This window comes from Cydia splendana, chromosome 26 (assembly GCF_910591565.1).
Source record: "Cydia splendana chromosome 26, ilCydSple1.2, whole genome shotgun sequence".
Taxonomy (NCBI): Eukaryota; Metazoa; Arthropoda; class Insecta; order Lepidoptera; family Tortricidae; genus Cydia; species Cydia splendana.
The window spans coordinates 4,382,664-4,405,499 of record NC_085985.1 but is presented as its reverse complement, the minus strand read 5'-3'; the positions used below and the strand labels follow the sequence as shown (position 1 = coordinate 4,405,499).

General features: G+C 36.9%; 2 protein-coding genes across 3 annotated transcripts in view; both read left to right on the top strand.

The window, feature by feature from the left end:
- Window positions 1–11,153, top strand: part of LOC134803351 (RNA-binding protein Musashi homolog Rbp6) — a 178,504-nt gene extending 167,351 nt beyond the window's left edge. For both annotated transcript variants that reach the window (XM_063776150.1, XM_063776151.1), the window contains exon 4: window positions 9,065–11,153. In XM_063776150.1, coding sequence (XP_063632220.1) covers window positions 9,065–9,754 — 690 coding nt within the window. In that variant the 3' untranslated portion in view covers window positions 9,755–11,153. The remainder of the gene's footprint in view (window positions 1–9,064) is intronic.
- Window positions 1–16,049, top strand: part of LOC134803056 (zinc finger protein 567-like) — a 269,979-nt gene extending 253,930 nt beyond the window's left edge. The window contains exons 4-5 of the mRNA XM_063775761.1: window positions 13,907–13,918; window positions 15,948–16,049. Coding sequence (XP_063631831.1) covers window positions 13,907–13,918; window positions 15,948–16,049 — 114 coding nt within the window. The remainder of the gene's footprint in view (window positions 1–13,906; window positions 13,919–15,947) is intronic.
- Window positions 16,050–22,836: the final 6,787 nt, after the last annotated feature.

Here is a 22,836-nt window from a genome sequence, read left to right as displayed (position 1 = left end):
TCCAGAGGGAAAACTAGACCTTATTGAGATGGAGTTTCCGCACCCGCAGCAGTCTGCGTAGCCTATGGGCGCCTGGAAATCCAGAGGTGTTACAATGAGCGTTGCCGACCCTAAGGGCTTATTTAGACGGCGCGCGAACTCGCACGCGATTTTAGTTACATTGCGGACCATCGAGGTTACAACAATTCAGCCGACGGTGAAATAACGCAATGTAATGAAACTCGCATGCGAGTTCTCGCACCGTCTACATGTGCCCTAACACTCCGCAACCTCGTTGAGCTTTGGCAATATTGCTCACCAGCAGTAACAAGACTATGAGTAGGATATTTTAGATTAAACCTTATTTCTTGTGCCTTATTCGACTCTCACATTGAAACCTGAACGTCATTCACATAAAGGAGTCATTTAGTAAACAAAAGTAACTCAATTAAAGAACAAAGGTACATTTTAACACAGTAGAATAATTATGAAATAACGGGTAAGTATTGTGTTTTCTACGGCACAAGTCATAAAAGAATTAAGATATTAAAAAGTAATAAATATCTACTTTACAAAATAGTAGTTTTTATCAAAACAACTCTAAATTTACACTACACTCGAGTGCGGAATTCGTCGGTTGTAAAGTATGAAACTATAGGACACATGTCACATCACTTCCTCGCAAGCTATTTAACTTGCCGCAGTACTCTCTACCTACTCTGGAAAAGTACCTACTAATGTGTACAAAAAAATTAGCAATTGTTTAAGCTATCTAGCGGTACTAGGTCCATTTAAGTACTAAAAGTAACTAATAAGCTGACTAGACTTTATTTCCTTTCAATAAGGTGTACAATCACCTGCAATAGTATGGCTACACAGCGAAAGCAGCAAAAATATCTGCCACGATCTTATTTGTAGAGCCATAAGGGCGTGTCACATATTTTTGCGGCCTTCGAAGAGTAACATATTATTGCAGGTTACTGTACGCATGGTCAGTTTAATGTGACAACGGTGGTATAAACAAGACTTAGGTAATTGTCTATTCTCTTGAAAGACCATTGTTTTGACAGCTATCGGGTTTTAGTATCCGAGTTTGAGACCTAGCTTTCTAATTTCTAATAGTGCCTGTGTTTATGAGGTTCATTCAAAATTTACGGTAACGATAAAATAAGTTTAACATGTTAAAATTTAGAATAAATTTAAAAGTGAATAATGTTGGCCGTTAGTTCAAGTCTCCCCAAGACAGTAAATTTCCAATTTTAAATTTATTTTATGCTTAATAGCTTATGTTTTTAGGTACATAAGTATAACTTCGCGCCGCCACTGAGTTTTAGTACAGTCTCCACACGGGATGTTATGCCATTTAGAGGTTTCTTGCTAAATTGGAAATTTTATAGATCAACCAATGGGGTTGCCCGGTCGAAGTTTTTAGCAGATGGCGCCATCATAGCTTGCCCTGTCAATCCCTATAGTAGGGGAGCCCACGATGCTAAATCGGGATTTACTGGAGCGTCATACAGACCTATTGGAATCGAAATATTAGATGATAAGAAAAAAAAGTTCTTTTTTCCAGCGAGCCGGAAAGCGTCGACAATGTTTTTTAAATTTCGGGAGGTTGGTGGAGGGTTAAAAAATCGTTAAGCAGTTTGTGGGTTTGGTCGTTTTGTCCACATTAATGCTATATTTTTTCTATAACTTAATATAACACTTATTTGTAGGCTTTTTCTTAATCTGACGAACACAAGTTTGACGCCTAATTTTTACATTGTAACCGTCAGATTAAGGAAATGCGTGCAAATAATTATCAGATTTAGTAATAGCACAATTATAGCGTTAATTTGGACTAATATGACCTAATCCACAATCTGCTTAACAATTTGTTGAACCCCCACCAACCAAGGGCTCAACATAGATGGCTAAAAGGGGTAAAGGTAGACTACACGGGGTAGCAAGATATTCATATCTTAATCGGTCGCCCTCGAGTAAACACAAAAATCCCCTCTTGGGCTCCCCTACCACTAGAATTGTGTCAAATTTTTGTTTTTTTAATACCCTGGATGCCAGCCCTTTAAGCCAAATCTCACAGAAAAAGGGGCAAGCTATGATGGCGCCATCTATGCAAACTTTTGACAGTTGCCAACCCCATTTAGCTAGGACCCTAAATGGCGCAACAATCGCGGAGCGTGATGGTGTGATGCGATAGATGTGATATTATCGCCTACAATGTTAACTGTACATCGCTGGAGCTTATGCCTCTTGTAATAAGGTCCACCGATGTACAGTTAGGAGTGTTGCTGTTTGTACCTATAATCATACCTAACTAGAAAACTTTATGTGAATGAACGTTCTAGATAAGTACATACTCGAAAAATCGTATAAATATTACACCATCTTTGTTATTTATATATTACCACATCCCTATTTTCAATGCTCTATAGAGTTCGCGATGAGATTTTTTTTTTCACCATTAGGACTTTTTTATCTGATGACGACGATGGTGTGATTATCAATTAAATAGTTTTAAGTTATACTATTATTTAAAGACAATGAAACATATACAAACATTAACATATTTTGTTGTGAGACAGACGTTGTAGGCAGGCGAAGACGGATTTTCAACTCTGTGGGTCAGTGATAACAGTTTGGAGTCGATTGGTTGTTAGGTTAGGTAGTTACCAAGTAGGTAAGAGTATGTGCGGTACCATAAGCAAGTTGACATAAATATCTCTCTTCTTTACATCCCTTCCTATATTCGATAACCTCGAAAAAATTTTTTTTAAACAAAAAATGCTTTTAGTTAGATCGGCATTATAGTTTGTATCTCTTTCTTTACTTGTTCTATTTTAATTAATTAAATGCCAACTATCAGTGCCTTTTAGAGATATTAAAGGAAGGTATTCCACGTAAAATATTGATGATCATCATCACTGTTTGATAATTGTTCTTAAATGTAATAAAAAATAATTAATTACCTATTTCAAAATTGCAAACATGCGTTAATTCTCTAGCTGAATATTCTACCAAATTCACCTCAGATTTTCTTAATACAAAAAGTCAAAACCGGCCAAGTGCGAGTCGGACTCGCAAACGAAGGGTTCCGTACCATTATCTATAAAAACGGTCACCCATCCAAGTACTGACCCCGCCCGACGTTGCTTAACTTCGGTCAAAAATCACGTTGGTTGTATGGGAGCCCCACTTAAATCTTTATTTTATTCTGTTTTTAGTATTTGTTGTTATAGCGGCAACAGAAATACATCATCTGTGAAAATTTCAACTGTCTAGCTATCACGGTTCGTGAGATACAGCCTGGTGACAGACAGACGGACGGACGGACGGACGGACGGACGGACGGACAGCGGAGTCTTAGTAATAGGGTCCCGTTTTACCCTTTGGGTACGGAACCCTAAAAACTAATAAACCACCTTTATCTATCTGCATAGTTATTATTTTTATATATGAATTTCTGTTTATTCTTCTAATTTTATTGTTTATTTACACTAATATTAATTCTGCTCAACCAAATATGTATTTACATTACCCCGACATGACAGACAGACAGACACATTGTTTATGGTACGCGCTCTAGTTGGGCTATGGTGGACTAGGTACACTAATACAAATAGACTGGCATGCTAGAGTCACTAATTCTAGACTTGAACCATAGACTAACTTCGCTGTCTCTATCTTGACTATGTCTTCGAAACTCTGGTAGACCCCCCCTTTTCTGTTGGTGTTGCCATGGACAAAAAGCAGTTTAAGTTTTATTTATTTAAAATTCTAGTTTGTTTTGTTGCGTTGGTTCAGTGGGCTTGGCACAGAAGCGCCGCGACAGTATCTCGCGCGCGAAATAGACTACTCATCTTTTTCTAACTGTACCTATCAATTATAGAGGGACGGGCAGTCTATCGCGCGAGGTACTGTCGCGGCGTTCCCGTGCTAAGTCTGCACTAGATTTTTAATTAAGATCTATATTAGATGTGTAAAGTCTAACATTTCTGCTCCGGAATTTACAGCTAATGTAGATGACGCTGTACGGCTCCGTACATTGTGATCACTCTAATAGGGAATATTACTCGAAACTCTGCGTAGGGGGCGCCACTACCACAATCCATCACAATCTGAGGGTCAACAAGAAAATCGAAATGTCGTTATCTAACCTCTCTATCACTCTTGCATATTCGAGCGATAAAGAGGCGGATAACTAAAATTCGTTTTTCGCGTTTCCCGGTGGCCCTTTGTAAACAAACCGCCTTGATGCATCAATGTCATATTTTATTGTCTGTGAAAACTTGTCCAAAAACAGTTTAAGGCACAGTATGTATAAGTTACTCTATGGCTTACTATAGGCGCTAGTGCTGCACTCTGGCGGTAGAAAACTGCAGTAATACTGTAATACCTCCTATTGTCAAAAGTTGACGTTGGACAATTCAGTTACCACAAAACATATGGCGCTGTGCAGCACCAACCGGTTGTCAAATTCGGGGCATGATTTTTTTTTAAACTTTACACATATTATACGATCAATGAATGTTTGATTTTTATTCAATAATTATTAAGGTAAATACGGGTAGAGTCTGTGCGGAAAGAGTCGTAGAATGTATGGGCTCCCTTATATTCCACGACTCTTCTCTTTCCGTACAGACAGTGTGGCATATGAGTAAGTGTGGCGGTCTTCACATTGGGGCCTATTTACACATTGTTTATACATTTGCCACTAAACGCCTCGCAATAAACACTAATCAATGTGTAAACATACCCCAATGTGAAGACCGCCACACACACTTACTCATATGCCATACTGTCTGTGCGAAAAGAGAAGAGTCGTGGAATACCTACACTCATCCGTATGTCACACTTATTTGCTGTTTATTTTGTGGCCTGTAAAATGTGTGCTACACATTGTGGCCTTTTGTTTTTTTTTTCAACATGGCAACACTGACTTTTCCGATCTAAACTCGAAGTTTAAAACCATCATTAGTTTAGAAATCAATAATCACGTGAGATATAGACTACACGATTATTTTGGTAGAAAAGTAACTGTTAGTAGGTTCTTCACTGACGTAACACTTGCCATGCTCAACAATGGTAGATTTTGGTAACATTGCTCGAATAGAGGAGGGAGTGCTAATTTTGAAAAGTCTAACCGTGTTAACAATATTATTGACAATATTTTGCTTGTTTTTTTTGTAATAAGTACTATTTTCTTAGGCTTTGTTTGGTTAGTCATAGTTAGTTTAGTTTAACATGGAGGAAACTTAAATTTTTCCTAAAAAGGCTAACGCACTCAAAACTACTTAAACATAGGCAAATCGGTAGGCTAAAACGGATACATACTTTGAAAGGACGTAGAATTTCTAAGTCTAACTTTCACCGACTTTAGTGTGACAAAGTGCAGCGATGTCACAACAAACGTCATATGTATTGGTAGAAATTTGACGTATATTTGACACTTACATACTTTGTCATTGAGTAGAATTAGCTCTGGTCCGATTTTTTTTAGATTGTTTGTTCCCTGTTCTGTAGGTGCACAGATGTAGTGCGTAATTGTTTTCCTTCGTATTTTCTCGGAAACGTTCGTATTTGTGATACTCCTCAGTACTTAGACTGACTGATATAGCAACACACGTTCGTACGTTTCCGTGAAAATACGAAGGAAAACAAACTACATCTGTAATAAGCGCAGTTGCAGCTTGTCCTAAAAAATCTTCTACAGGGTTACAAAAACGTACGGTTTTTTTTGTAACTCAACGGAAAATGACGTACATTTTTTCTGTCCCAAATCGGAATTCCTATTTATAGGTGGGCCCAGAATGAGGAGTTCTGCAAACCAGCCATTCTATCCAAATCTAACGAAGAAACAAACCGACAACAAAAAGAAAGTTGGCCCAGATCATTTCGAATCTATAGTTCGTTTTTGTAGCATTAGAAAGAAGGTAAGCGATCTTGACATGTCTTTTAATAGAAAAACGCTTTTTAAAAATCAGTAACTATTAAGAAAGCAGAAGCATATAAATCGTCGGGTGACAAGCAAAAGTCACTAACTAACAGCATTGAAACTATTGGACAATAAACCGTGTTACAAGTGTAATAAAACTGCATTGTTACTTTAATTTTTTGATAGTACTTAGTGAGTTTTGCTTGTCACCCGACGAAATGATCCTATCAGATTCATAATTGTTACATATTTGCCGTGACTTATTTTTAAAACGTGTTTTTCAATAAAAATACACATCAAGATTGTTTAGGTACCTTATTTCTAATGCTAAAAAAAACGAACTATAGTTGCTAGTTAATTGACAAACTAAATTAATTACGATTCTATTTATTAGTGACTAACAAATAGATTGAGTTATTGGAAGATTAAGATAATTGAACAGAGATTGTGCCACATATTGAAATTGCCTTTGATAATAAGTAATTTATCACATCGACAGAGCATGTGAAAGCTTTGCTCTGGATTTATTGGTGTGCTGACGGACTTGGAAATTACATGCGATCTTGGAATAAATTGTGTTTATCGTGTGTATTTTATTAGTTAACATTTTACTGCTAATGCCGATTTTACCGTACCGTCCCGTTATCTGTCTGTCGGTCTGTAATCAAATGTTGCAAGTTAAATTTGACTCACTTCCCGACTTCCAATGAAGCTGAAAATTTGCATACACATGTAAGTCGGGTGCTCGGGTGGCAATGCAATATTATGGTACCATCGAGCTGATCTGATGATGGAGACAGGAGGTGGCCATAGGAACTCTGTGATGAAACAACGCAACCTAATTGTGTCAGGGGTTTTTAGAATTGTCTCAATGAGTTTTAGTTGTCTGTCGTAAGAAAAGTACAGTCAGCGATAAAAGCTTGTACCAAAAATGAAATTTTTGCCAAAAAACCTATTTACTAGACTAATGCAGATGAAAGGGGTACTATTTACAGATTTCTCAGATGTTTTAAGTAGCCTTTAATACACAATCGTTTTAATTTCCAGTGTTATAAAGATACCGAGTTATGAAGGTATATGAACACTAATTTTGAGTTAGTTTTGAGCAAAAAAAATAATACATTCGATATAATTTCTCGAAATCCTTAATATACACGAACTTACGATTTGTGAAAACGCTCCATGTGAGGCGTTCCTGGGATGATTATTAGTTCTTATCTTTTTAATTTGTGTAGCTTTTTTCGTGATCATAATCACAGATAATCAAAGATAATAACAGTTAGGCGCAATCAATATTGTATAAAATCAACGGTGGGTTAATCAATCAGTCTTTTGCTTTTTTTTTGTTACATTTCGTAGTTTTTAGTGGTAGAGTCGGGCCAATCTAACTCTACATGGCATTTGCAACGACAAAGTATGGCAATATCATGATTAATGTTAAATTTCTTTGAAAATGTGGCGTTTACAATGACACTTACTATGCTCTGTTCAAATCGACGCAATAGCTTTTGTACGGACTCTAAAAAGATTTGCGGTTAATTCTATATTTTATTCTTTCATATGTTTTATTTATTCGAAAATATTGTCAGTAATATTGTGAAATCGGTTGACTAGATAGTTTTTTGTCCATCCGTTAGTCGGTCACGTATTTCGCATGACAGAATTGGCCCCGTAACATGACAAAGTATTATAGAGGGTGGAATAGACATTTGAAGTAAATAGACTGATAACAACTTGGATATTATGTATTTTAAGATATTTCCCGTAGAAAGAAGGCGAAAGTTTCAAAATATTATAGATCCATGTTTTGGACGGTAATATTTTGGAATTTGCAGTTTTTTTGTGCAAAAAATATAAGGCAATCTGACACGAGACACCTTTTTCGGCGGTCTGGCGCCTATTTCACCAACTTGACACTGACAATTTTCTGTACATTTCTGGTTGATTAGTAACGACTATAAAGTATAAGTAGCGTAATTGTTTACATATTGGACCAGCAATGTACGGTGAATTGTCATTGTCAGCTGACAATTGTCAGCGTGGTGAATTAGAGCCCCTAAAAGGTGCCTAAAATCTAGATTAGACAATTTTATACTTAAACTGCTTGTGTCATATGAAAGCAGTTTCAGATATCGTTAATCAATATGACACTATTTTATCATGGTAAAAGGTAAAATATTGTCGTATTTATTACTAATATCTAAATGCCTCTATCAAAGATCTAATACTATCAGTCTAAATCGACAATTTGACAGTTTCTAAGTTTATATTACATTTGTCAGAGCCATATTCTATAATATAATAATGTTATTAGAAAAAGAACAAATAAAACAGCTCGAAAATTACAAAAGATTAATACTACTCTGACATATGTAATTAAAGTATCTTCTTGATTTGTAAGTTTTTGACAGTAGCTTGTTTCTAACCCTAGTATTAGTAACTAATAGCTTACATCCGGTTTTTTAGTCATTAACTTTAGTATAGGCTATTTTTAATGATGATCTATTTGAGTACCTATATCCTTTTCCTATAGTTTTTCAAGTATGATAGTTACTTAAATCAAGAAGATATTTAAGATACAATTTTAGCTGTTTAGATTTGTCTTAAGATTAAGGTTTTTGTGAGTTATGCAGATATAATATAAATTGTGGTTTTTGGTTCGTACATCGCGATTGGAGCTTTTAGTTATTTCATACCGTATGAAAGTATATTTATCCAGTATTTCCTAATTACTTTGAGATTTGGTCACATCTTGACAGTGTTTTTGAGTAGTTCTAGTTTTTTTTTCTATAAAGTTTGGCTTTAAAATTGCGATAACAAATTTTGAAAACGTAGTTAAAATTGCCTTTCCTTTTATGCTAAACATTAGACACTATGTATTTAGCTACTAGCTCAATCCGAGCTTTCAAATATAGTCTTCATTAGAAGTAAACATCGATCGCTATGTTCGGCCAGAGACTATAGGTGTGTCCAGATATGGCGAACGCGCCGCTAGCGCACCATTCGCGAACCATTTGCACGCATGCATTTCGTAAAAAAATATGAAGTGTGCGAGGGGTTCGCGAATAACTAGAGCGACGCATACGCCAGATTTGGACACGTCTTTAAACAGTCCCAAGCAAGGCAACTGAGCCCCGCCGCGCGCAGCGTTCGCGCGGCTTCGGTTTCATCACGTTCCAGGAGGCCGCCTCCGTCGACAAGGTGCTCGCCGTGCCCGTGCACACCCTGGACGGCAAGCGCATCGACCCCAAGCACGCCACCCCCAAGTCAGCCCCCCGCCCCGCCAAGACCAAGAAGATCTTCGTCGGCGGCGTCGGCCAAGACACCTCCGCCGACGAGGTGCGCGCCTACTTCGCGCAGTTCGGCCACGTCGAAGACGCCGTCATGCTCATGGACCAGCAGACGAAGCGCCACCGCGGATTCGGGTTCGTAACTTTCCATTCCGAGGAAGCGGTCGAGCGCGTCTGCGACATACACTTCCACACGATAAAGAATAAGAAGGTCGAGTGCAAGCGCGCCCAGCCGAAGGAAGCCGTAGCGGCCGCCCCGCTGGCGCTCGGAAAGAGACTCGTGTTACGCCCCGGACGGGGCTTAGTGTACGCAGCGGGCGGTGTCGGAGCCGTGCCCACTGTTGGCGCCGCGCACGCCTACCGCTACGCGCCGTACGCGCTGCCGACCGCGGCCACCGCCGCCACGGCGCTGGTGGCGCCGCCGCAGCCCGCTCCGCCGCCCACCATGCCGCAGTTCGGCGCCGCCTACTCGCTGGCCGGCGTCGACATGTCCTCCTTCCAGAGCGTCGACTGGGGCGCCATGTACGGCCTCCCCATGTACATCTAAACGGTAACGCATCTAACGAATTGAAAACCCCACCCGCCTACAGAGGTTAGGTATTTTATTTCTTATACGATAGTTCCTACGTTTTTATTACGTCGTATTTTGTCTTGCCGGAGCGGCCACGGATCAGTATTCTTTAAAATAATTAAGGTTTACGGCTCATATACTTAGGTTAAGTCTTTACTCGACAAGCAATACTTGGCCCGATGCGGGAACTATATCAAAGAATACGCATTTCGTTTTTTTTTTTAAAGTTAAGTAAGAGGATCTCAGATATTTTAGTTTGCGGACTAATTTTTCTTTATGTGTTGGATTTGTAGTGTAGTGCACGGTCGTTGGCAATATGACTATTTATACTTGACGAATGTATATTGATGAATCTCATGCAGCTCTGTATATCTCTTTAGGCAGCGTCGGTCGCCCGGTGACGGAACGCCATTTTGTAAATTGATTATCTAAATACATCACAATGTATCAGTATTATATTTTCGTGCCATTCTCGCAGAATACAAAATTGTGCCAAACTCTGCCATGTCATTTTCCGAACAACTGAGCGCTACCTTATTTACTGAGCTAAATAACAATAGACGTCGGAATATTCTTTCCATTTATCCTGTAGTCCCACTCGATATAATGGTCGCAATCGAGCTTGACTAGCCATCCCACAAAGAAATCTTTTATTGTAAACATCCTTTCCATTTCCAATAGAAAAATAAATAAATACCTACTAGCTATATCTCAAATCTTACCATGACTTAATTTATATTAACAATTCTAAAGGTTTTAATGTCACGGTTGTGTAAAAATATGCTCTCTAGCTTCATTTCATAAACTTAACAGTAGTCACCTGACATCATCAGTTTGTTAGCTTTTCTAGGTTGACAAGTAGTCGGCCTATATGTACGCCGAATTGTCACTGTCAGGTGACAATTGTCATAGTAGTATAATAGAAACCTAGCGCTCAGTTGCAACACATTATCCGTCATTTGGCACCGATGATCATCAGCTCACAATACTCTCGTACATATCTAACTGTGTGGAAAGCAATCTCATTACATATATATGTATTACTTATTTACGTAGTTATATACCTATGTAGTCAACCTGTGTTGTATCAGCGAACATCACATGCCTAACGCTGATATGGCATAGGCTTAGTTTAAATTAAATACGTATAGTATTAGTTCAAGATATGCAACTAACACCCTGTCGTGACAATAAGCTTAGAATTAAGCCTGTAGCATTGTCATGGTCGCCCGTCTTTGCCTGCTTGGCCCCATTTTTGGGCGCCATTTTTAACAGGCAGCTGATCCAATGTGGTAATAATATTGTACTTTCTTAAAACTTTGGAATTAGTAAGTAAAAAAATATAATCATAAGTTATTGTACGTGGCAACTAAAATCAAGTATTAAATTGGTATGAGTTGTAATGATGGATGCTTGAGTCTCATTAATATATTTCAAAGGTAACTAAATAAATATTATAGCTATTTAAATATGCGTATTATTACCACTTTGTTTTAAAATAGCTTTATTTGGGCAGGGCCCATTCAAATAAACTGCCAAAATTATTTATTCCAGCGTACTTAATTCACGTACTTAGAGTTAAATTTAAAACAAAAAGCAATACGGTAGTAAAATTGCAATACTGTGATTATATAGTATTATTCGAATAAAAGACGATGATGGTTGTGTTTGTGCAATTTCTAGGTTTAGGCGGGGCGCGGTCTCGGAATGAGGGGTACTTAACGGTTTCATTTCAGCAGGCAAACTCGGGCGACGTTGGGATAAATTTATAGGATAATCCGATCGAAGGACAATGGTTTTTCTAGGAGAATTACGTAAATTCAATAACAATAACATACAGAAACATGCCTATTCGGTTTTTTTAAACTAAACTAACAGTAATGACTTGAAAACTTGAATCTTGAATTATACGATCATGACAATTGTCAATTGACACTTACCACATTTTGGAGTAGTCAATGAACAATAATTGTTGGCCCAGAAATGTACGATGTCTCCTCAATGTCAAATGACAATCGTCAAGTCACAAAGAGGCTTTATATTAAACGCAGCGATTTATCTGAAACTATTCGGGCACATTCCTACAAAACCACTCCACTTCGCTCGAACTGTCTTATACGATTTATCGATATAATTCTCGGCAAACTCACGATGTTTCCATGGCAATAGAGAACAGAGCTAGCGAAGTACTTAGAAACGTACCCAATATCAAAAGGATAGCTAGCATGTCTTTTTACGTAAAGAATTTTAGTCGAATTATTCAATTGATAGGTCAGAATGACGCACGCTATTGCTAAAATATGATCAATAACACCCAATGACATAATTGTCTAGCCACGCCTTCAGCCAATTATTATAGCCAAGCTAAAATATATTGATCGTTCACTTAAGCTTAATTCTCTATAGCAATGGAAATTCTTTCATATCTATTCATGAAATAAGAGAGCTCGATATAATACCACGGTTCTGAAAATCTCGAACTTTGAAGATTATCTTAAAAGGTAGGAAAGTGGGCAACCGCTCCACAAGAACGCTATACGTAGTACGTGTACGTGTATACGTAGTCTCCATTGTACTCTCTGGACATGGAAAATATTTCTACACTATTTGATGTATATTAATCATGACTATGCCCTATCGTTTGACTTTTGTCGATTTATTCATTAATATAAAAGTTAGGAGCTTCCAAAAATTTGTTAGCAATTTTTTTTCGCTCCTAACTCTTTTAACAATGAAAAATTGAAGATCGTTAAAGGGAGCGGCATATTTATGGTTAATATATATTAAATTGTGTTAAATCCAATGAGGAAATTGAGGATGTTTTTGGAGAAAAGCGGTGGATGAGTTATCTAGTTAAATTAATGAAAATACTGTGGTGGTATATAGAGACTTAGTTCATGAATATATAAGTTTGTCGAGATAGCAGAATGCATGTCGTAGCGTAGACGGCTGTATCTTGCTGCCGGCTCGGTGGCCTGATTTGTGAACTTTTTATTTATTTGACTTTTCAATACAAGCTTTTATTGGATTATCTATAATTTTAAACAAATTTTGAACTAAATATTGGCCATTTGGGGCTTTAAATATAGTCGTTGAAGGTAAAAGCTTGTAAGAAGTTGATTTAGATGTTATATTTATAGAGATTGTATTTATTTTCTTTATTTACATCCAAACCTGTAGATTTCTTCACATATCAGGCCCACCGAATGCTATTTATCACATGTATACACATACCTATCCTTATTATTTAGCAGTATTCTTAGTATAATTAGGCTAAAACCTCCTGAGATTAATGACGCGCTGTTTCCTTCTGGCCAATAAGTTTTACAATTATTTACGTCGTTGCCTGAACTGTATACGTACAGATTCCGACATAACATGAAGCGGATATGGTGGATCTGCGTTGAGTATTCTCCGTGTTTCAAATGAACATGTTAGCCACGACGAAACGGCCCGCCTCTCACCCAATGACACCTTTTGTATATTAGTATTACTTTTCCTGAAATTCTCAGTATTAGATGGTTGATATTATTGTGATGTCCTACACTCTTAGTAACCCTTGACCGCTTGCTGTCTTGCCAAAACTTAGAAGCGGTGGCCTTAGTTTTGAACTGTGTACTTAATATTTTCTTAATATATATCTCCACTTTGAAATATCACTACTCTCAGCAGCTGTGATGTTTCAAAAGTCTTAACAAACTATTTATATTTTTTTCTAAACACCTGTAAGTTACACTGGTAAATGGTATGTGCCGTCGGTCGCTGCGTTTGCATTCGTTTGTTTTTGTTTGACAGCGGCCGGCGGCGGTAGGCTAGCAGTAGTTATTTTGTATTTAGCGGACTTAGATATTTGCCCGTACATAACTGTATGTAATGGAGCACTTAGAGTACCCAATGTGTCATTACATGGATAATATTAGAACAATAAAGTGTGTTTTATTTCGCTAGCTGCTAAGCGTGGGGTAGATATTTTGTGCTGGGATATGGTATGTTCACTTTTTTTATCCATAGATAGTTTGCACGTATTTTGTTCAGTAGAGTGTGACGATGGATTTGCGAAATCTTTGCCCCACGTAGGGCGCCTATAGTACCTTTTTAAGCGTAAGTATGGGAGGGTGGGGCTTCAAGGAGCCGGAGATGGTAAGTCGGTGTAGAGGAGGCATGCGTATAAATATAATAGTCTAGTAAGCGTCTTATAATCGACTAACACTTCCGCTGGACCCTGTACGGTAGCGTAAGGCATGGTTGGCATGGATTTATACGTAAACACGACGGGTATCTTCCAATTCATTCACTGTCAATTCTTCATAAGGCGTTTGCCACACGTTGGTTGTGAAACGTGCTATTAAAGTATTTCTTTTAAAGGTGAAAGGATTTTAGGTAGATTCTTTTCGACCTTTTCGATCGCAGGTTTTATCGTCAATGATATATCGACAAGAACTTTAATGTTAAGATTTGTGTTTGAATGGTGACTGTAGTTATCATCACTTATGTCAACATTTTTCGGGTGATCGAAACGATCGATAGAATCTTTTAACTTTGAAAGAAATATTGGATACGTAGTCACGTAGTTTAGACCGTGTAGTGACGCTTCGCTTGAGGCCTACAGTCTTCCTCTAGAGAAGTTTATTTGCCAAAAGTAAGGCCAAAACTTAGCCAAAAACTCAATTCTTTGCTCAAGATAACGTAGACTTTTTTGACTCATGTTCAATACTCATTGTATCAGGAATTTGATTTGACAGACGCCATTTCGTGTTGTATCGAGGTAAGGCACTAGCCAAGTTAAGGTTGAGACAATAATCTGAAGGGACGGCCAACTACGACGCTAGATTATTCTTTATCGCCATTTACAATACATTCCTCTCTAGTCAGTTTGTTATGGAATTATAAAACTTATGTTATTTTAGCGGGAATCAACTTGCAGTCTAATCTTGCTCAATACTTCTTGCCTAGTTGTACGTAGTTTGTTTGAGTAACGCTTGCATTGAACGTGCCATAATACACATTCGCACGGCGCGCACGTAGCGATGTCCCGTGCTTCGCATCCAGGTACCACTGGACCAAATGTAAACAACATTTAATATATATTCGTAAACTAAGGTAATAAGATATACATGGATTAATATACAAATTTTGGATTGGTATAATATAAAGTATGTTAAAGAAAAGGTTAATATTATGTTGTGTGTTTTAATGTATGGCAAATGCTAGAGTAGTGACGTAGTGTAGCGATTTTGAAGTTTTACATACATTATAATATCGATAAGTATGACTAACCGAAAGCAATAACATTATTATTATATTCACTGGCGCGCGTTGCGAGCACAGAAAGAGATAGCAAATACAAGAATAAGTCGATTCAAGCACTGTTCAGAGAGCACAGCAGCGCGCGCTCCCATGTTAGAATATTTAATATACACAAGCATACAATATAAAATATTTAAATATTTTTGTATAATAGGATCGGTGTATTCAGTAGCAAGTTGGTAATTGGTATTTAAAAGTTATTCGTGATAAATGTGCGAACACTTGTTGATAAGTGAGAGTTTGTGATTAACTTGTTTAATACTTAGGCATGCGCCGCTTAAAGGCGTGCGGCCATCTTGTTTGCGACATTCGACAAAATGGCGGCGCGGTGGACACGACATTACATATTACATGTATAATAATTGTGTTTATGATTTAAATGAATTTGAATACGCGTCTGTTCTGATGCTAGTCTAAAATTGTGTAGTGACTTTACGTAAGTCATTTTTTACGGACGATATATCTGTACTGTATGTCGTGTCCCAAGCGAGCTCCAGACATCGCAATATCTATAAAGAGGCTGTATTGACATTCCTTTTATGTATATTTTTTGGTTGTAATGGAGTTTGCATTTTTTATTTATGGTAGATATATACTCGTATTTATCAATTAACATAGTTTCTCATCTAAGATATGTTAGAAATGGGCTGTTTTTTATTTTATCACATAGTACACTGAATTGCTGTAGATAATACATTGTGCAATATGTAATCGATTTTCTCTTGTATGTGTTTCGAGGTTTCAGTAGTGGGGCGGGGTAGTAGAGTAGCGTTCGTTGACGAAAATGGAAATAACTGGTCCCTAACATAGACTTTAAATCTTAACATAAGCGTAACTAGTATGTAATTATTCGAATTTCCAGATATTCGAAACGCCAGATTCAGAAAGCGTAGTACAACAAGGTGTGTATCGTTTTCAATGTAAACAAGACTCATGTTTCACCACCCTGACAATTGTCATCTGACATTAACAGTGTGAGTTGTCAAGTCTGTGAAATAGACGTCAAACCATCGATGTTTTGTTAATACAATAAAATTGACAAATGTCTACTTGACAATTCTGCGAAAACGTCGATCCAGAAAATCAGTCAGTGTCAGGTGACAAAGTGTCAAGTTGATGTTTTAAAAGGTCTCCGGATGTTTCAGGGATCTAGCAACGACAGTAATAGGTTAATTTTATACTTCTATAGCCTGCTCAGTTGCTTAGTTTGATGTTTGATACTAGTTACGCTTATGATAGTAACCATTTCTAGTCCAGATAGTACTAGTGCAGTAAACCTGCATTTTGTACAAGTCTATGTATTGGGAGTAAACGCTGTACCCTAGCTTTTTTGCAAATATTACAAATACCGAATGACTTGTATCAGTAATGTGTGAAATCTGTAGATTGATGTATTTTTCTTTCTGGCGACGCCTTTTTTGATTTCTTAATAAATCTAAAACGTAAAAAAAGGAAACAGATGTTTTAGGAACATCAAGTGTTAGTATATGTTTAATGAAAGATCTGGTTCAGATTTTAAACTACTCTCACAACTTCATCGAAAGCATCTCTTATTAATTAGTTAGTTTGAACTTAACGGTTTCTTGGCCATCTGGAGACCACAGATTCAAAAAAGGCGTTCGCTCCATAGACAACTCTAGGCAATAGATACTGGGCTACTCTAGCGCCCCTAGCTAGCGCCCGCAGTAGAGCGCCGGCCGCGCGCCTCAACGCCATATGGTTGGTTCATCTTCACTTAGAACAAATCTTAGTAATAAATGGTAACAAACACAGTCGGATTTTCATTTATCGCTTCCCTTCAATAGTAACAGTAAACTGAAGTATTTCAGTAGTATTTGGAATGAGCTTGCCCCAGTTGGGCGCCAGTTAGTACAACAGTTTTCTTTGGTAGTATAGTGGAGGAGGAGATAGATGCATGCCGACGGAGGTAGCAGTGGTGTGCATGGCAGCAGCAGGAGCCCTGGATTCAAGACGAAGACTTCGTGCTCGGTGAGACAATACTGACTTGACGCAACTGGTGATGGCACATATTTTTGCTGCGCGGCCATTAGATCCACACTCCTTTGACATATAAGTTCATCGGTGCATCATAGTTTGACGGATGCATACTTTACGCTTATGTGAGGATCGTAATAGCCACGCAGGTTTTACTGTCGTTTAAATAATTGAGATTGCGTTTTGTAAAGTCGGGATAGTTGTAGATTTTATTAGAGGGCTTTAGTTTTACACGTTTTTCTGGTTTAGGTACACATATCAGCCAAGCGCAAGCGGGTGACACAGATGATTTAGCGATTAGCTACAATATTTTTACAAGTGTAAACTTATAAATTTGGTCAAAACGCCTATAGTCTTCGGCCAAGAGGTTTACGCTTGTAAAAATGTTCTAAACAGATTCCATACAAAAGTTAACTTGACTGAACACGTGTATCTCGTCGTCATCTAAGCATTCGTCCTTTTTATTTTAGTAAGAAAGCCATGTTGGCTAGTTTAGATATGACGTTTTTATAATGTATGTATGTGGTAAATACAAAGTACACAGTATTTCCATAATCTTCGCAATCCTGGTGTGTCATGACAGTATTCGTCAAGGTTTTATGATGACTAGGTAGTTCTGTCGACGCGAAATCAGTATTGTCATTCACTTTCAGATGCTGTTTCATTGCTTAGTTATTTAGTCCCCAACCCAAAGTGCATCCCAGTATAATAGTGTAGAACATAGTTTAAATACATGGTTTTGGGTGCTGGCCGTTAAAAGTAGCTTAGATGAATGGTCTATTAAATTTTACGTAAATCCTACAAAAAATTGTGATGATACTTTTACCTTTGGGAATTGCTTGTTTTTTGAATCTCTGTAGTGTAGACTCCTGTAGAAAATTAGAATTAATAACATATCAGCCGAGAGACCCCCTACAAGACACAATCGAGTTGTGCCTTAAGTTAGTTTTCTATTTGAAAAACGAGAAACGTAGATCTTTCTAGAAGTAGTACATGGACCAAAGACTCGATTAGTTATATATTTTTTGTATCTCTTTTCTGTTGAACAAGATGTGATCGATTTTCATAAATCAAATTAAGATTTTTCACATGTAGTGTATTTTAGAAGTTTAAAAAAGTAACGGAAAATTTCAAGTACAACGTACTTCGTTTTGTAGTAGTACAAAGTAATTTAAGTATTGTAAATGCATCGATTTTACGTCACTTGTTACATTGACACGTCTTCCTATGAATTGATAATAATAGACTGATTGTAGTCACCCATTTCGTATATTTTGTTAATATCCCAATTGCCTGGGATGCACTGATTTCTTTATTCTACATAACCTATGTAAGAGCACTTGTTTGGATCTGTCAAATTTCCCGCCTTTTCTAGTCTATGCCATTTGTTTTTCTATTGCAAGAGCACTCGTTTGAATCTTGTCAGTTTTGCCGCCGTTTTATCTATGACCGTTGAATTTTTTAAAGGTCTGAAAAAGTGCTTCAGCGCCTAAGGTGCATTAAATAGTGTTTTCTGTAGTTGAAAAGTGTTCAGTAGTGTAAAACCCCAGTACAAGGAACGGTGCAGTGCCTCGTTGTGTGACAATATCATGTTCACAGTTCATTTAGTACCTGCGTATCTCGCGTAGCACTGATATCTATCAAATTGTAACATTTTCATACATCTTTCTCGATAAAAATATATTTTAGGCAACAAAAAACATTGGATTAATAATATAGGTATATTATCTTTTTTTGTTGCCTGAAATCAAACTTTTTCTAAAAATTGTGACTTATGTACCTACTAGACTAGTCATTTGTGATAAATTATGAGTTTTGATAAAGTTAATTTTACGATTATAGATTAGGGTTTTTTATTTTTGTATACTTAGTTGATTTTGAGTTACGAAACAAAGTTTAGTTTATATAGTTTTCCTCTGAACTTAAACAGTTAGTTGTTTTTTCTAACCTAACGTATTTGTACATATTCTAGATTTAATGACATTGTTATTAATAATTGTATTTAATTGTCATGTAGGTAACCTGTATTTAGGGGTGACTTTAGATATTAGGCTCTCTGAATTTTGTCTTTGGAATTAAAAAATAGTTTCTCTATCGATTTGATGTAGTAAAAAAGTTATTGGGTATAATATGACTTTAGTACTGGAATGTTTTAGTTTGGAAAGAATGATAAAGTCAGTGGTGTTTACTACGTTTTATGGAAGTTTTTGGTAAATATACTTGCCGTTAGAATTATGTGACTTGTGACCATTTTATTGATATTGGATTATTATTTCGATACCTAGACTAACTTTACATGAGGAGTCAAAGAGAATATCTTGGAGACCTTTGAGAAACACTTTCGTAATACCTCCACAATTTTGATTTCAATAATTATTTTATTTTATAGCCTTTTAAACAGGCGCAGGTTTTATGATACGTACCCACTTTAAAAGTCTGTGTTTTTAAATTTGTGCAGCAATGTAGGTTTATATTCATATTTAGTCAAGTGGACGAAATCTAACGCACCTACCCTATAATAGGGGTGCCAAGTTTAAGTCAACAATTAAAATTTCGTTTGTTTATATTATTAGTAACATTTTAATTTATCAAATAGGCATTCAATAATTTCTACTTCCATGACTCGTAGACGACCCACTTGCATAGCAGAATAGTGATTGACAACGGAAATGAAGTGCCCCTCGAATTTGTCTAATAAACAGTATATAATCGAAATTATTCAATATTTACATCGTTAGTCGTAGCTGTAATTCTGTCAAATATATAGATTTTTTACTCCTACGTAATAATTTACGGAAAATGAAAAATAAAATGTGAATTTTGCTAGTTACAGGTTATTCATTATAAAAATCAATAAAAATATTTTTCATTTTACGTAGTCACCTTTGTGTTGATATGCTTGGAATTCTCTGCTTTATATATATTGTCAATTAATCAGTCAATAAATGTTTTTCTTGGGAAGCCGATGTTAGTTCTCATTTAAAACTGTGCAACCGAAATGTGCCTTCGCAGAATACGAGGTTTCTAAAGGTAGGCTTCATTAAGCGACAAGCAATTAATACTTACCTACCTAATCAATAAGTACCTAGGTTCCAATCTGTATGATTATTTGGATACCTAGTAGGTAAATCTGAAGGGACCCACAGATTACCAGTCCGCCGGACGATATCAGCCTGTGAGTTGTTCGGAGCTGTAAAATTTTGCTTTTAACTGGCAGGCCGATACCGTCCGGCGGGCCCCTTAACCCTTTACCAGGCTAAGGGATATATATTTCCCACATACGGCACTTCAAAATGTGTTCTATTTTCGATGAGTAAGACTGACATTTGATTGTCATTTTTGAAATGTCAGCCTGGTAAAAGGTTAAGGAGCAGGAACGCCGCAATACTTGAAACATGATGGACATATCTCACTTCTGCGTATGTGGGTATTGCTGCGTCCGTTTCGTAGGAAACTAAATTCAGGAAGGTGTATTAGAAGAGCTCTAAATTACTAATATCAAAAAACAACACTAAAGTCTATTTCAATAGAACTTGCTAACTATGTAAACAAACAACGTAACTTTGTTTTATCACTGTTTCTCTTTGAATTTTTACACCACCTCATCAAATACCATTGAAACCATACACATATACACTATTGAAACGGTCCGTTCCGTAAAATACATAAATATATAACTGTATCTTGGATATTCAATTAAAAGTTTAAAATGGGTTCATAAGTTAGGTTATGAGGTCCTGATGGAATGACGGTTTTGTTTCTTTTAAATTCTACAATTGCCTATGATGGGTAGTGTTGTGACTAAAGTTTGTGATATAAACCCGCTACACACTACCCAACCCACGCTCTGTACCTACCGCCGCGGTTATAAAATACATCAATACATCATTCTTAAGTACTAATTTGTCTTCTGATCGTGATTTAACAAATTAAAAATATGTAACTACTTGTTTTTTACTTTTGGTATTTTATTATTCGAGATGGTTTGACATTAGTAAAGTAGTAAGTAGGAGTCTTGCCCATCACTAGTGAATTCATCATTCAGAGACAATTTCAATATGGCGGTTTGTTTACATAGTTAGCAAGTTCTATTGAAATAGACTTTAAGTACAGGTTCGGAATGACACAGTGTAAAAAGACCGACGCCACACAAGAACACAGTAGGGTTGTCACAGACTTTTACACAACTGCCCAAAAATTACACACATTTCAAATAAGACACAGGGCTAGCCTGTAAGTAGTACCGAGCTACTAACAATGGCGATGTATGCAGCTCGGGTGCGCGCGACCGACCCCTCGCACCCCGCACTATTGCCCTGTCTAGACCGCTTCGTCGAATGGCTGTATTGTTTTATAGATTGCGGAACTATAGTCTAACGGTATCGTCTTGGGTCGTCCCATTCGTTTTTCGTCAAGTTCTTAAATTAGTCTTATTCTGCTTTCGTCACTCATTCTACATTCGTCACAATCGTCGGTGGCTTTCAATGTAGAATGAGTGATGAAAGCAGAATAGGACTAATTTAAGAACTTGACGAAAAACGCATGGGACGACCCAAGACGATACCAGTCTAACGCAGCCAAGAAGTCAATACTGACAGTCTTTTTTAATTTTTTGGGGAAAGTATACACTATACGAAAAAAGTGTAAATGAAAGAAATAATCCCTAAGTATTACATTCTTAACAAAAAAGGTTATATTCATTTTTTTGATATGATGCACCATATTCATGTTACTAGCCATAACATGAATATGGTGCATCATATCAAAAAAATGAATATAACCTTGAACCTGAATATGCATCATATCAAAAAAATGAATATAACCTTGAACCTGAATATGCATCATATCAAAAAAATGAATATAACCTTGAACCTGAATATGAACTTCAACAAGTTAATACATGAATATGGTAAGTCTTACCAAAAAGTTGCATGTAACCTTTCTTTTTAATATATTAAGGATTATTTCTTACCTTGACACTTTATTCCTAACTAATACTTTTCTCAAAAATTAAAAAAAATCGTCAACCGGGACATATTTCATGCTAAAAGGGGGGGTTGCGTCAGGGGGAGGGGATGGGACTCTAGTGTGCGTAGAGTACGGTCAGCCAAGAAAGTGGTTTACCACTTTTCGACTCTATCAATCAGATGATAGAGTCGAAAAGTGGTCTACCACTTTCTTGGCTGACTATACCATACCCAAAGGTATCATACATCATACTACATTCATTTAATGCTGGCTATAATTTGTTTGTCTTCCCCATACATTAGAACACAACTTGACCGAATCATAAACAGGCTATCAGTTAAACGGTAGGTCTTAGCTTCGCAAATATAAGGGTCAATTCATTCATCACTTTCAAAATTCACTTCCTAACGTACAGTGTAGCGACTATAGAGGAAACCGCGAAAAAAAGGCTAGGAAGATTTGACGTAGGTATCATATATCTTTAGGGTCTGCCGAGAAAAAAAAATCTTTTTCTGCTCAAATATACAAAAGCGATGAGAAAAGCGAAAATTTAATTTATACGGTAGGCTCTACAAACTTGCATATCTGAATTAATTTATACCATCTATGGCTTTCAATTGAATCTTTAAATCTACAGGTGATTTCGGGCAGGCAGTATTCCAAGTATATTACACCAACTAGCAACTTGGCAGTTTTCTAAACGGGATATTATTATATGGAAAGTTAATAACTCTACCCTCCATAATAATTATTATTATTTATTTAGGTATTTCAGTTACGATAAATTT